The sequence below is a fragment of the Pieris brassicae genome, chromosome Z, assembly GCF_905147105.1.
Source record: "Pieris brassicae chromosome Z, ilPieBrab1.1, whole genome shotgun sequence".
Taxonomy (NCBI): Eukaryota; Metazoa; Arthropoda; class Insecta; order Lepidoptera; family Pieridae; genus Pieris; species Pieris brassicae.
The window spans coordinates 7479165-7494433 of record NC_059680.1 but is presented as its reverse complement, the minus strand read 5'-3'; the positions used below and the strand labels follow the sequence as shown (position 1 = coordinate 7494433).

At 33.5% G+C, this 15269-nt stretch overlaps 1 protein-coding gene across 13 annotated transcripts in view; it reads left to right on the top strand.

Moving 5' to 3' along the window:
* LOC123718911 (basement membrane-specific heparan sulfate proteoglycan core protein) overlaps nt 1-15269 on the top strand; it is a 114076-nt gene that overhangs the window by 75192 nt on the left and 23615 nt on the right. For 9 of the 13 annotated variants that reach the window (XM_045675910.1, XM_045675905.1, XM_045675903.1 and 6 more), the window contains 26 exons: nt 92-199; nt 460-573; nt 981-1205; nt 1574-1693; nt 2129-2252; nt 2445-2554; nt 2648-2758; nt 3638-3847; nt 4037-4162; nt 5278-5331; nt 6398-6406; nt 7452-7585; nt 7974-8067; nt 8144-8530; nt 8765-8961; nt 9364-9488; nt 9901-10123; nt 10261-10449; nt 10907-11049; nt 11334-11502; nt 11620-11831; nt 12178-12393; nt 12525-12797; nt 12904-13021; nt 13878-13975; nt 14876-15112. In XM_045675910.1, coding sequence (XP_045531866.1) covers nt 92-199; nt 460-573; nt 981-1205; nt 1574-1693; nt 2129-2252; nt 2445-2554; nt 2648-2758; nt 3638-3847; nt 4037-4162; nt 5278-5331; nt 6398-6406; nt 7452-7585; nt 7974-8067; nt 8144-8530; nt 8765-8961; nt 9364-9488; nt 9901-10123; nt 10261-10449; nt 10907-11049; nt 11334-11502; nt 11620-11831; nt 12178-12393; nt 12525-12797; nt 12904-13021; nt 13878-13975; nt 14876-15112 — 4126 coding nt within the window. The remainder of the gene's footprint in view (nt 1-91; nt 200-459; nt 574-980; nt 1206-1573; nt 1694-2128; nt 2253-2444; nt 2555-2647; nt 2759-3637; nt 3848-4036; nt 4163-5277; nt 5332-6397; nt 6407-7451; nt 7586-7973; nt 8068-8143; nt 8531-8764; nt 8962-9363; nt 9489-9900; nt 10124-10260; nt 10450-10906; nt 11050-11333; nt 11503-11619; nt 11832-12177; nt 12394-12524; nt 12798-12903; nt 13022-13877; nt 13976-14875; nt 15113-15269) is intronic. The other 4 variants (XM_045675901.1, XM_045675900.1, XM_045675902.1 and 1 more) reach the window with 4 other exon arrangements.

The following is a 15269-nucleotide window of genomic DNA, read 5'->3' as shown; positions in this document are numbered from 1 at the left end:
TATATTATACGTATATGTTTTTAACTAAATTTTATAAATGGCTTTTGCACATATTTAAAACACAATTGATAAGCTTTGCATGTATTTACAGCAAAGGGATACTTTAGATGCAGAGGTGGCAAGTTAATACCCGAAAATGCGAGATGCAATCGTCGATACGATTGTGATCCTGGAGATTATAGCGATGAACAAAATTGTCGTAAGTTTCGATAATTTGGCCCCTATGTTCGTTCTTCTTCGTTCCATTATTTCTACTTTCATATTGATTGTCTCTTCCTACTGTTTATCTTCGTTTCTCCTTCTATAATTTCTTTGGATTGTTTTAGTTGAACGTTTTTTGTCTATAGATGTTTCATCATCATTTCTTTCGTTTCTTTAAAGTATTTGTGTAATATCTTCAGTATTATTGACTACTCTTATAAGAGCCAGAAATTAGTTTAGTTTTTTTTTACCGGTCAGCATGTGGTGACGACGACTTCAAATGTGACAATGGCTACTGCATTCCCAGATCTAAACAATGTGACAGAACGCATGACTGTCAGGATGGTTCTGATGAACGACATTGCACTTATGGTTTGGCTCTTTTTCAAAATTTTATAATCAAAAAGATCTTGTACATTTAAGCTGATTGATGTCAAAATTGATGAGATGCAAAAAAATATTCCTGTTTACTTGTACGTTTAGCATGAAGTTACCCTATGTTATAAATAATTGCCTATGCTTTATTATTTGTCTTGCAGTACATAAAATATGGTTACAAATCCTATAGCACAGTGTTGTACGTACTAATAATGCAGTTTTTATTCAAATTAATACAAATAATAATTCTTCTATGAATATAATATTTTTAAGTCGATCAAGGATTGTGACTGCACTGGCATTATTGGTATAGACTTCACTTATAAATATAATCAAATATATCACAATTTAAATGTAGATGATATTATTTTGGTTATGGTGTATGCCTTATATTATGACAGGCTCCATATGCATGGCTTATCAGTATAAGTGTTCGAGCGGACAATGTGTAAAGGCTGACGCTAGGTGCAATGGGACTGTGGAGTGTGATGATGGTTCTGATGAAAAGAATTGCCCTTGTAAAAGAGGTCAATTCCAATGCCGTGACGGCTCTTGTATTAATATTGCTCAACGATGTAATGGTCACAGAGACTGTCGACCTAGTGGTGAAGATGAAAACAACTGCGGTAAGTGATCGGACTAGATTGCCCGATTGTAAATAACGTGTTTTATTCATTACTGATCTGTTTTGTGTAAGTTAAGCACGTGCATGTTTTGTATGCTTTCATGACTGTATGTCAGTTCCGCATGGTAGAATATCCACCAAGTGACTACAATGTAAGTATATAACTAATAATATGTAGACGTATTACATAACCTAATGTAACTATTTATAAGTAGATTATAGAAAAGCATTGATATTCGTGTAGATACTCTATATATAATATTGTTTCATCATATTTTTTAGTTGGGTGTTATTCAGGGCTCCAAATCTAGTTCATTTGTTGTTCTAGTTCATAATTATATAATGTTAAAATTGATTTTCAATTTGCAGATGTCCAACGTTGCTCTCCAGAGAGTTTTACTTGCGACCGTGGATCCAGTGTTCCCTGTGCCACTCGTTGTGACAATAATCCAGAATGCGACAATGGTGAAGATGAAGACGGTTGCCCTGGTAAATACCTTCTACTATGTATTTCTGTAAATATTGATATTGGAACCGGAGATAAAATTGAACCATTGAATATTTATTAATAATGACGTTAAGACCTACTAGTATATTTAAAATAAAATTTGACTATCGACCATTTTAACATAAAATTAAAGGTTGCATGCATTTACATTAAATTAAATGAATTTACTCAAAATGTAATTGATAAGTAGTTTTTTTTTCAATATTATGCACGCACTAGCGTGATTAGTTATAAGGATTAATTTTAAATACCCGGCGTTAATAGAACTATATTATATCTATGTTGCGAATTTTAATTAATGTTAATTAATGCTCTGCAAATTATTAACGCAACGCGATTGTATTTAAGCTCATGTTTATGACATATTTTGCTATATCTTAGTAATATTGTACAAATAAGTCGTATTTGTTTTAAAGATTGCGCTCACAAATGCGACGGAAGGTGCATTCAAGAAAATCTAATATGCGACGGCGTCTCCGACTGCTCAGATTCTTCTGATGAGATCGACTGTAACACTTGCGATGGACCGAACGACTTCAGGTAATTGCGTTAATAAGAATGCTATAATAAATTTATTGAATCGGTAAGTAGCGCGCGATGATAGCTTGCGATTTATGCGATTTAAATTAAATATACTGTGTAGCAATTGCAAATTGTTGTTGGTAACATATTGCTATGTGTAAAATATCTTAAATGAATATCTCAATAAATGTTGAAATATTTTGTTCTTAGATGTAGAAATGGTGAATGCATAAAAGCATCTCAGCGCTGTAACACAATCGAGGAATGCTCCGATGCAAGTGACGAGTTGCAATGTAACGATACGATGACAACTGGACCAAGTAAGTCTCCGCTGTTATTAATAAAATGTGTACAATATAAAACGGCTTAACATTGAATTGATAGAATATTTACTATAACCACTGTCTCAACAGTCACTTGCAATGAAGACCAATACCAGTGCCGAAACGGATTTTGCATAGACATGCAATTCTTTTGCGACAGAAATCCAGACTGCACCGACAACTCCGATGAAGAAAACTGCCGTAAGTAATCAACTGAAGTATTACGACACTGCATAACTAACTAGACTTTAATAAGCACAAATGCGTCGCAATGTATTAAAGCGGCACGAAGCACTGAAAATAATAATACTGCTTAAGCTCACTTCAATTGAAGCACTGTCACGCTACAACTCTGTTTATACACAGCACGCAATTAGAGTATTGTTTTAGGTATTTCTTCAATCTGTCTTAATAAATATTGACGTGAACGTCTAATCGCGCCAAACAAAGTATATATAGGTAGTTTAGAAGTTGATAATTAATGTATAAGCTAAATGGGACTACTATACAGCATGGTTCATGATGAGGCCGTCCCGATCACCGATACTGACGACAACGTGCCAAGAATCTGAATTTACGTGTTACGATGGCAAGTGCATACCACACATCCGAAGATGCGACAATTTTTACGATTGTATGGACTTCTCTGATGAACAAAACTGTTACAACTCTGGTATACGATTGTCAAATTGTAGAGCCCCAGTTATTGTTATGCTCCGTATTATTTTTAGGCGCCTTTAGACGAGTGAAAAAAACGTTTGAAGCTACACATTCTTTTCTAAAATTTTATCGCATGTTTTCATTGAATTCAATATTCGCGATTTTTTATTCTGTTTTTTAATACTTTTATTTTGCATATTATCCTTGCATAAACCTATAAGCATGAAAAGCTTTTGAATGTCTAAAAGTTAGAGTAGCGAGTATTGGCAATCTCCGGAAGTGAATATCATGCTGTATTTATGTGTAATGTTAGATTGCATAATCTATCATTAAAAGTTTTTAAGTGACATTCTCGTTATCGTAGAAATATATAAACATATGTGTAAAAATGTACACGTTTAACTTTCTATTTTATTTTAGCATGTGATGACGGTTTCTGGCAATGTCGAACTGGACAGTGCATCCGAGACTCAGAACACTGCGACGGCACCTATCATTGCAGTGATGGTTCCGATGAATACGACTGTCCCACTACTTACAGACCCTTTACCACTGCCTATCCTTATACACAACCGCCACCGACACAGCCTTCTGCACCGTTCTTAAACCCATATGTGCCTGATAATCGAGGTAATGCTTTTTCCTATTATTGTATAAGAATATCAAACCCTGATCATTATATTTTAACATACCACGATTAGTATTATTAAGTTTAGCTACGTCTCAACGCATTACAGTCACTCTGCTAAAGTAGAGCTACTTTCGCTATAGCCATTACACACACACTAGTTCTCGCACTAAGACAAGCTTCGTTAACAGTAGGGGAATGTAAAAGACATCAATGGCGTTGCGAAAACGGGCCGTGTATAAACAAGAACCAACGATGTGACGGTCATGTGGATTGTCCGAAAGATGGCAGTGATGAATTCGATTGTCCTGCAGGCAGTAAGGAGGATATTACAAATGAATTGTTACTAATTTATAACGGAGAAGAAAAGATCATTCAAAATAGTATTTATTACTAAAAAGCTTATGAATCTGGGTCATAAATTGGACAAAAATATATATGTTACAAATACACAACAAAAATAAAAATTGAACGTCGCATTATCACACCTACCTTTTATCTTTAGCGTAGCTAAAGTGAATGGTTGTGTTAAAGCTCGACATAGGTTTATCTTTTCTTCTCTCATAAAGCACTTACTTTCTTCTGTAAATAACTATAAGTTTAACTAATATGGATGTAAATACTTCTAACGTGTTAATTGTTTAATTTCTGTCTTATTTAGAAAACATTGTAAGTAGTGGATTATTTTTTTTAATTTATAAATTATGACGACAAAACATGCTCGTGGATTCAAAATAATTTTAAAGTTATCAAGTCCTGCAGCATTTTAGTGTTCTTAGGAAAGAAGCCCTGTAAAATTTAACTTTACTGACCATGATATTAACTTATGCTAAAGAAAGGCTGTTTTATAAATAAGGTTTTGATTTTTGCTTCCAATTTCCTCTTTGTACAATTAACCTTATATAAATATATTAAAGTAATTTAGAATCACGTTTGATTTCAAACTAAGGTAATAAATTATTTGACAAGATCTGACATGCAAATCCAATACTTCTAGAAAATATTTAAATGATTTGTTTTATAAAATTTAAACAATGTTTCTCTCTTGTATCTATATGTAAATACCTTAACAAATAAAATATATTAATAAAGTAATTCCGTAGCATGATTTTCAAATGTATTAATATAATATTAGTGTTGTGTAAATTGACGGAATTTATATTTTTATTTTAATACAAACAGGAGATGGATTACTAACTGTATTCTGGTTAAAAATAACAATACTGTATATAATTTTATTAACATGTATTTTCTGGTTAAAATAATGTTTGGTGTAAAATTGAGGAATTGATGTGGGGTATATTTTTATTAATTAGTAATTTAGTGACACGTTAAATTCATTATATTCGATTCTGTACATAAACAATCTTTTTGTATGATTTAGCTAATAAAACTAATATATAATTTTATTAAGAATATTTAATTATTTCAGGCCCCGTAGCACTCAATTTGAAGACTTATCCTGTGGAACAAACAGTGCGAAACGGTAAGCATTTATTAGTTATTGTAAGATTTATATTCAACAGCAAACTCGAAACTTTATGGAATTGAGACATTAGTACCTGCGGAAGCTCTAAACATTCGTTGAGCCTTTGTTACTTCCGTAAAAAACGTTTAGCGTTTAAAATATAATTTATTAGGCTAATAATATGTGCATAAAGGCAGTTCAATAAATAATACATTATTTGGCAAACCTACGCTGTTGGTGGTTATTTTGCAAGATATCAATTGCCTTTTGTAAGCTTTATAAATTATATTACAGTCAAGATCTGTTAAAACGACATCGAAGGGACTTCTCATATTTGGTCGTTCAACCCGATAGTCGTATTAAGTACCTAATACATAGAATTCAGCCGGGACCTTTGATTTTAATCAATATAACCGGTATGTTGTACTAAACGATGTCGTCGTAAACGGTATTGATTTTATGCGGAGTAAAAATTGGGGAAATGTCACAATCCGGTGAGTGCTTACCTGATGAAACAAAAAGAAGCGACATATATATTATTATGTAACTATTTAATGGTTTTATTATACCGAAAGTTAATTATATATATGTGTATCGGTTGTCTACGATAGTTTGATTGATGTTTTAATGACTTCCTGATTAATGTACTACTATCAAATACAAAAGAAATCTTTTGATTTGTAGCCTAAGATCGCGCAACGAAACAAATGAACAATACAGCCTTTTAGTAGTAGTGCCCTGTTCTTTACTTAGTCCGATATTTTTAAATGAATATAGCAAGCAAAGGATCAGGATTTGTTTTTTCGTGTTTTTTAGTAAAACGTGTTAGTATTATTTCATATATAATTATATTTTTAATCAGTGCTGAGTGTTATGAACTCAAATCTTAACATTCAATACTAAATAGTAACAACAGTATGAATGATTTAATAAATTAATGTATAAACTTTACCATACTTTTCCCAACCTAACATTATGGTGGCGGCTAAATCAGAGGAGTATAGGTACAAAAATTAATTACTTCGCAATAAATATTTGTCAATAAATTTTAATGAACTTTATTTCTTTCATGGTGGTGGAACAGTACACTATGGTGAGTCCAGGATAAATATATTATGGGTGCACACTATAGTATATTTCACATAGTTATATTAGAAATCATTATGTTTATATAACTCTATAATTATTTATAATATCATAATGGTGTGGTTTTTATTAATGGGCTGTATGATGTGTTATTGTTCTTACAATGGAATATTGTAAAGAAAGCTCGAAGTAATTTGAGACCAAGTGTTGCAAGTACCTTAATAGATATTTTATTACTACAGAAGCTGCTGTATACATTTCGAAAAGCGTATAGAGTCTGTACGGAAAGGAACAAGCGTCTGATTCGCAACGAGTCATTTCATTTATTCACGAAATAAATTTACTTCGAATTCTTCATACTAAGTATTAAGATTTGATAAGAATTGAAGTAGTAGTAGTATAGTAGTAGTTATATACTAAGTTTGTGTCAAAATAAAAAAAGGTAATTTATTTTTATCTTCACTGCTGCGACATTAAATTCTACGTTGTTTCTCTTTCTGCACAGACCCTTAGACTAATATTATGGCTGGTTGGAAAGCTATACCTTATTCTACACTTCAAAACTTGCAAATAAATGGTTATGTATGTTTATGTATTATGGTTTAAAATTTACAACATGCAGGTAGCATTACAATGTACAAGCTTGAGCATTTTTTTTTAAATATTGCCGAAAACTGAAATACATGAAACTTGATGTAACGTTAAATTACGTCTTGGAATACATACCTGATTTCTACGAATTTATTGGTAATTAGCAAGAACAATGACATATGTAACACGTTTGCTAGTTTTACAGGATTTTATGGGTTTATATTATCACTTATTCTAATATGAGCATGATTCTGGTTTAATTTTTACACAAAGACATCACAAGCATAAATTAAAAAAGCATAAAAAGAATCTACATTTACACGTTTGATAAAATTAACCTTACTACGAAACATATGACTCTAAAATTTTAGAGAATGTATGCGCTATATCCATTGAATGATGCATCGGGTCTGGGAGCATGGAAGATGTAGTTCTCTATTTAACTTATTAGCTCATTCTAGGTGGTGATGTGGTTTTCTCTTGCCGAGACGAAGGTCCCATCAGAGCACCAGTGAGATGGGTTAGGGAAGGAGGCAGATCGCTCAAACCCGGCTCGGTGGACAGGAACGGTCGTCTTGAAATGAACCACGTGACTGTAAGTAGTAGATCTTGATACATTATACTATGTATTTAGTAATTTATTTAGAATGTTATAGCTGACAGCCACAGTGAGAGTATGCACCGTACTTAAAGTCATAAATAAAAGTTAGTGGTTATTTAAGTCCGATGTCTTCAATTGTCCCATTGCTGATGTATAACGTCTGGTTTTATTATACATAATTTAATATATTCTTAAGAGTACTTTTAATCGAGAGAAGATTTCTTATAAGTAGTGCTGACAACCTGGAAAATAACAGTTTTTATTTTTACACTTATCCGCACTCAACATATAGAAATTATCTACGTGCATTTTAAATATACCCTATATTTCGAGGAGGATTTTCTACATTCTAAATATTTACAAACGTTATGAAAATTTACAGATGGGCGACAGTGGTATTTACATGTGTCAAGCGCCTAAATACTTGGGATCTCCTGGTTCCGAAGTGAGGGTAACTCTTGTCGTCGAAAGTCCTTGTAAGTATTACGATGTCTTTCTTCTTATTTATTCTTACCTTCTTATGCCAAGCGTATAATTGGTATTTTGTTTTAGCTGCTACGTCCCGACCTCCGTTCATTACTTGTCAGTATGACGAAGCAACCTGTGGTAATGGACAGTGTATTCCGAAGGCAGCAGTCTGTGACCGTAAAATCGACTGCGATGATGGATCAGATGAAGACACTTGTGGCCAAAACGGACTATGTCAACCAAACGAGTACCAGTGCGCGAATCACAAGTGTGTGTTAAAAACTTGGTTCTGCGACTCTGATGATGACTGTGGTGACGGTTCGGATGAAATCAACTGTCCCACTCTTGATCCTCACCAAAACTGTAGTCGGGTAGAATTCGCGTGTACTAGCAATGACCAATGTATTCCGAGAAGTTTTCATTGTGATGGACAGAGTGATTGTCTTGATAAATCCGATGAGACAGGATGCGGTACGTATTTGTTTTCAATTTATTCAGTCGGTCAACAAACCAATAATAACGGGAACCTTATGAATAAAAAAATTGCAAAAATGTATTAATGAATTTCAAGATAACAAGGACACGTATACATATGAAATTTTAAATTATTTTCTAGTTTACATCTTTATAAACATCAAAGTAGTAAGGTACATTTCTAACATTGATGCGTAGCCGCAAAGTGTTCATCATTTGTTTTTAATTCAGCCCCCGTTCACGTCACTCGACCACCTGCACCATCAAATGTAAGACTGAATCCTGGTGACACCTTAACGCTTGTTTGCGAAGCCGTTGGCGTGCCCACGCCTCTTATATCCTGGAGGTTGAACTGGGGCCATGTCCCACAAAAGTGCACATCCACTAGTGAAAGAGGAATTGGAAGACTCACATGTTCAAACATGCAGGTAAACCTATCTACCAATACGCTCGTCTTTATTGTATGAAAAAATAAAAAACCTTTTTATTTCGGAGCCTTAGATTTCTGTATCTATTTCATGATCATTTGTCAATCTATATCATTTGTCAATAGGCAAGTAGGTGATCAGCCTTATGTGCATGACACACGCCATTTTGGATCTACGGCAAGCCGGCTTCCTCACGATGTTTTCTTTCACCGTTCGAGCAAATGTTTATTACGATATATAGAAATAAAGTCTATTGGTGTACAGCCGTGGATCGAACGTCCGACCTCAGTGATGAGAGTCGCAAGCTGAAGCTACTAAGTCAACACTACTCAATACACACGCGCTCTTTTTATAGTATTGCAGTAAAAAAAGTTAAGCACTAAATGCTTGTTAATTTTATAGCCTGAAGACAGTGGTGCATACTCGTGTGAAGCTATCAACAATAGTGGGACGGTGTTCGCTATACCAGATGCTATTGTGTACGTTAATAGAACTGAAGCCCTATGTCCAGCCGGATATTTCAATAGGTACGAAATTTCATGTATAATTGGACTACGTTTATGTAAAGTGTTATAATATTTTAGTAAATACATCTGTTAACGATTTCAATGTGGAGGACATTTTTTTGGCGTACTGAAAACCTTTGTTTAAAGAACTTTATTTTCTCATTACGAAAAGTTTATTTTTATTTACATGAGAAACTTAATATACACGAACGAGATACACGTATAATCCGGTTATGTTTCTGGATCGATTAAAATAACTGTAAATATTGCTGTGAAAGTTAATTTTAAATTTACATTCCTTTGATTGAAAAAGTTATATTACTAGCTTTGATATATGTCAGTTTTATATTTCTTAAAGTCTTTAAATCAGTTTGCCAATTGTATTCATTTTCATTGTACAAGACTAATTTTTGTTACGAAATTTAACTTGCAGCGAGGCTCGCTCTCAGAACGAATGCATCCGATGCTTCTGTTTCGGAGAATCAACAACTTGCAAGAGCGCAGATCTCTTCACATACAATATGCCAACTCCGCTCGGTGAAGGTGGTACTAGGCTTGTTGGAGTGAAACAGTCCTACAACGGCGATGTACAAATTGACAAACAACAGACAATCAACAATCAGTATTACTACCAACCACTAAGGAATGGGGCAACGGTATAGCTTTATACGTTATTAAAAAAACACTTCAATATATTTCTAATAACGCTGATAAAATGTTTAAATAACATGAAATTTCTAGAAGAAACAATTTAACTTATCTTCCGAGATGTTATTAACGATTATTTTTGTAGGTGACCAAATTGGCAGACTACAGCCCTGCTTGGTCAAGAAGTTCGGGGTCCCATCCCTACTTGACGCTACCAGAAAGCTACAATGGGAACCAACTCACGTCCTACGGTGGCCATATCAAATATAGATTGTCACCGCACAACCCTCAACCTTATGGCTACAATGACAACATACCTGACATCGTTATAATTGTACGTGCATAATTTTCATCAATTTTCAACATAAAGAAATAGTAAAGTAAATTAAGATAGTATGAAATAAATAGTATAGATAAAGAAGAATCCACAAAAAAATATGTCAATGCATTTTTATTAGTTTGGGTTTTCCAATGCATTTGGTATCACTTTGTCCTCGGGACAGCGAGTAACATTTCCTATACATTCTTATATTCATGATTAAATCGCTCTTTAAATTTAATTTGGAATGGAAAGCGATCGCAAATATTGATTATAAATATTTGCGTAGCACAAAACTTTAATTCAACAATATGAAAAAATCTATTGATTAATAAAACCTTCATTATTAATTTAAATTAATTGAATACACTTAAATTACAATAATATACAAATTTTACGTTGAGTTACCAACATATTTTTTTGTCGTCAATATACTGTATGTATACGCTGACACTGGGGCTTTTTATAACAGGGAAAATATCAAAGCCTTGTACATCAATATCGAGGAGATCGTGGAAGAGACTTGGCGGTTGATGCACGCCTAACTCCGGATAACTGGATGAAACCAAGCCCTCGCGGTTTGATTGCAGTCACTAGAGAGGACATTATGATGGCGTATGTATTTTACAATCGCTCTTCATATTTACAGCATAAAAATATAAAAGTGGAGGCTTTCAGACGTACAGTTAGATAGAGTGTGTGTTTTAGACCTGCCTCGGTATTAATTTCACTGCGAAACACACTACTTTTTACCACTTTACATCGGAATTATGTCTGATATTTTTTTTGAATACAAAGTAATCCAAGTTATACACAAAAATTGAAAGAGTAAATATAGATTCCAGGCGAAAGAAATTTAAATGACATGATATGTTAGACCGTAATATTTTTTCTTAAAGGTTGGATGACATAGAAATGATCTTAGTCCGCGCCGACCTAAACAGCGCTGGTGTAAACATAACCGATTTTACTATGGAGTCTGCTCAGCACATCAATGTTGGTCTGGGCTCTGCAAGTTTAGTCGAAGAATGTAGCTGTCCTCCAGGATATGAAGGCCTCTCCTGTCAGGTATCGAAATAAAAATACCTAATCTATAAACATTAAATTGTCATGTGATTTAATTTATTTCATGCGCTGTAACAATCATTTAAAAGCTTTTGTTTTATAATATATATTCGTCCCCAGAAATGTGCATCAGGCTTCGCACGAGAGAGTAATGGTCCGTGGTTAGGATCCTGTGTCCCCAAGCCCGCTTGTCCTCCTGGAACTTATGGAGACCCTAACAGTGGTGGAGACTGCAGACCTTGCCCCTGCCCTCTTACTAATAGAGGAAATCAGTTCGCTAGAACATGTTCACTCGGACCCAGTGGAATTGTTATTTGCGACTGCAATCCAGGGTAAGCCAATAATATTTAAAGACATGTTATATAAAATTAACTTGTCTTGGAACTTGGACAAAAGTGAGCCTGCCTCATTCAGTTTATTTAAATGAAAAAAAATCTCAAGAAAAAATAATTTCACTGACGAAAATGCCTTTTCAATATTTTTGGCTCTGAAAAATATCCAAGGAACACACACATACATATATAAAATATATGTTCAGTGTTGGTATTTCTAGTTTTTATTCATTGTACAATACGCAAAGACCTGTGGATGATCTTGTCTATAAATAAAAATATATATGTTCTCGAATATTTTCCTAAAAAAGTGGTTATATAAATTTGCAATTTTCCCTTTATGTAGTTACGAAGGAAATGACTGCAGCCGTTGTGCTCCTAACTATTTCGGCAACCCGCTGATCCCTGGTGACTCTTGCAAACCAAAACCTTCAGATAACTGCAATGGGCTGGGTACTGCTCAAGTTCGCTTACCGGATGAATGTGTTTGCAAAGACAACGTTCAAGGAAGATACTGTGATCAATGTAAAGCTGGAACATTCTTCCTTTCTCAGGATTTCAGGTACGGATTTTTTGATGTGCACAGAATAAAATTTTTGTAATGTATGGAATAAGAAAATTATTTAAAAGCCTTACTGGTGGACTGACTTGTGTCTTATGTGTGTTTTTTATATTGTTATTTATTTATTGCAGAGATGGATGCGCCTCATGTTTCTGTTCGGGTGTATCCCAACAGTGTATGAGCAGCAATTTACGTAGGAAAACTACTATGGTTCGTTTCAACGTACCACAAATAGTAGGACAAGTAAAATTGTACAAGAGTGCTCCCTTCGGTTCCGGAGGTACAGTAAGATACAATGCACCAATTGAGACTGATGCCCAACCGGAGTTATTCAGAGGCGAAATGAGTCTAAGCAGCTTTGATAGAACGCAGCCATCTATTTACTATTGGAGTCTACCACCCAGGTAAAACAATTTTTACGTACTGACAATAAAAAAAATAGATTAAAACTATCACACATAGATAATGGGGTGTACCTATCTTAAATTAAACTCAATTCGTGTATTTCAGTTTTGCGGGTGATAAAGTGACTTCCTACGGTGGATTTTTGAATTACGAACTGCGGCACGTGCCTACTCCTGGAAGCCAAGGATCGAGAAACAACGCAGCTGATGTTCAGCTTATAAGTGTAAGTCTTTCGTCAAAACTAAAAATAAATGTTTTTATTTGTTTTAATTTATGAAAGTTTTCGTAGTACGATGATGCTTGTAGGTGCTAGCTAACTCGTCTGTAAACGCCAGTCAGGCCAACATTTAACAGTGTTGAATGCGATTCGATAAAAATAATGCACTCTGTATAGGCAATATCTTATTTTTAGAATTAAATAGCGACTGTTGGTTTTATTGATTATTTTCGAGCCGTAACTTTAAATTGTTTCTACATTGCTTTGAACAATTATATATAACATAGTATCTATCTTAACATCAATGTGGGCACTTAATTAAATAGTTATTGAAAGTTATTTTGGTCTATAGAGTTAATTTCAGTCAAATTTTGCTTTATATTTAAAGTCAGATGTAATTTGCTGGCCTAGCATATCCCTTTAAACATTAGAAAAAGAGACTTTTTTATAATCGGTGCCGCACGTGTGAGAATACTCTTTATGTAATAAAGTTAATAAATTAAAATGAATAAATACTTTATTTTATCAATTAACAAATAAGTGATCTATTATTTTTTTATCTATTGCTTTATAAATAAAAATAATTGTGAATTAAATCGCATCAATCTCGTCGACAATCTTGTTTGTTTGTTCCCATTCATATATTTGTAATTCAATATGAAACATATAATTTATGCTGAAGTTAATTTTTACTATGTTCATATTTGAACTCTTTTGTTTTCCCATATTTCAATAAATACGTAATTTTTATAGAGAAAAGATAACATAGTAAACCCTTGGCCCTTTTCTCAAATATAAACAAAAAATTACAATAAAGAATATTTTTAACAGAAATTAACATTAGATTTTCTACAAATTGCAGGACAATAGTCTGACTTTCAACTACTTTGGAAGCTTTGCGCCGAATGGTGACGGGTACTTGAACGCTAGTCTACAACTTTTGGAAAAAGGATGGCAAAGGTAAGCGCGGCTCATGTAAAAAGTAGATAATAGTATTGACTAGAGAACTTTTGTTACTTTTTTTATTAAGTTTTCTTAAATAAAAAAAATGTGTGCTTGTACTAGTGTACGCACGTAAGAAGTGAAACTTCTTTATGACCTTATTTTTCGAAAAATGATCTACTATATGCAACTTTAAAGATATTGGTTAAATAAAGTTTAACAAAAGGTTTTTATTATCATAGACATGAATACAAATAATACACTTTATTTCATTTTACCTTATTACTACTGAGATTATTACAGAATTTTATTAATTGTAATATAATTATTACTATCATTGTTATCGTTATTATATATTTTTGTTATTAATGGCTTCGAATCAACCGTGGTAGGGACAAGAAAAATATGGCGAGTAAGCTAAAAATGTGACGGTAATTTTTTTCCAACGCCGATAAAGAAGTTTCACTTCAAAAATCCGTGTTCATGCTTGTATATCAAGAGGCTAAAGCCTAGAAAGTCGCAAACTTGCGATAGTTTTCTGATTGGACAAACGAACATGTTCATGTGCTGACCAATCAGCATCAAACGGAACGCACAATCGTTTCGTATTTTGTTTTACTCTCACTCCCAGTGTATACTTTACACTGTAGTACCTATTAATTCGTCGCATTTTTGAAATTGTTTACATTCTAATGAAAATAGATAGACGATGATGATGTTGATAGACTGATTAAATTTTTATAAATATCTTTTAGATATCATACTTATAGTTTATGCTTGATTATTTGGCAGCGTGGGATAAGAAAAAAAAAACTAAAGCCTAAACATCGATTCCAACAAAAAAATGAAAATTTGCAATATGTAAAGAACAAGCAATCAATAGAAATTGTTATTAATTTTTCAATTACACTTTTTCAGGCCTGATGGTAAAGAAGTATCGCGGGAGCACTTCCTTTTAGCATTAGCAGACGTGAAGACGATTTTGATCAAAGCAACATACACAACTAATACTGAGGTAGCATCCGTTGTTAGTGCAAGCATTGAAACAGCGGAGTCTGGTGGAGATGGGCCATTGGCCCAACATGTAGAACAATGTGTTTGCCCTGGAGGCTATATGGGAACATCTTGTGAAGACTGTGCTCCTGGATACACTAGGTTAGTATTAAATACTCTATTGGCTAAGTTATTATACTTGTTGCTTATGATGGAGAAAAGATAAGTATATTAGTTTTAGTAAGTTAGGCTAAAGTATCTGAGGGATTAAAGTTTTATTAATAAGATCTTAGGAAATACATAGTATACTAATTACCTA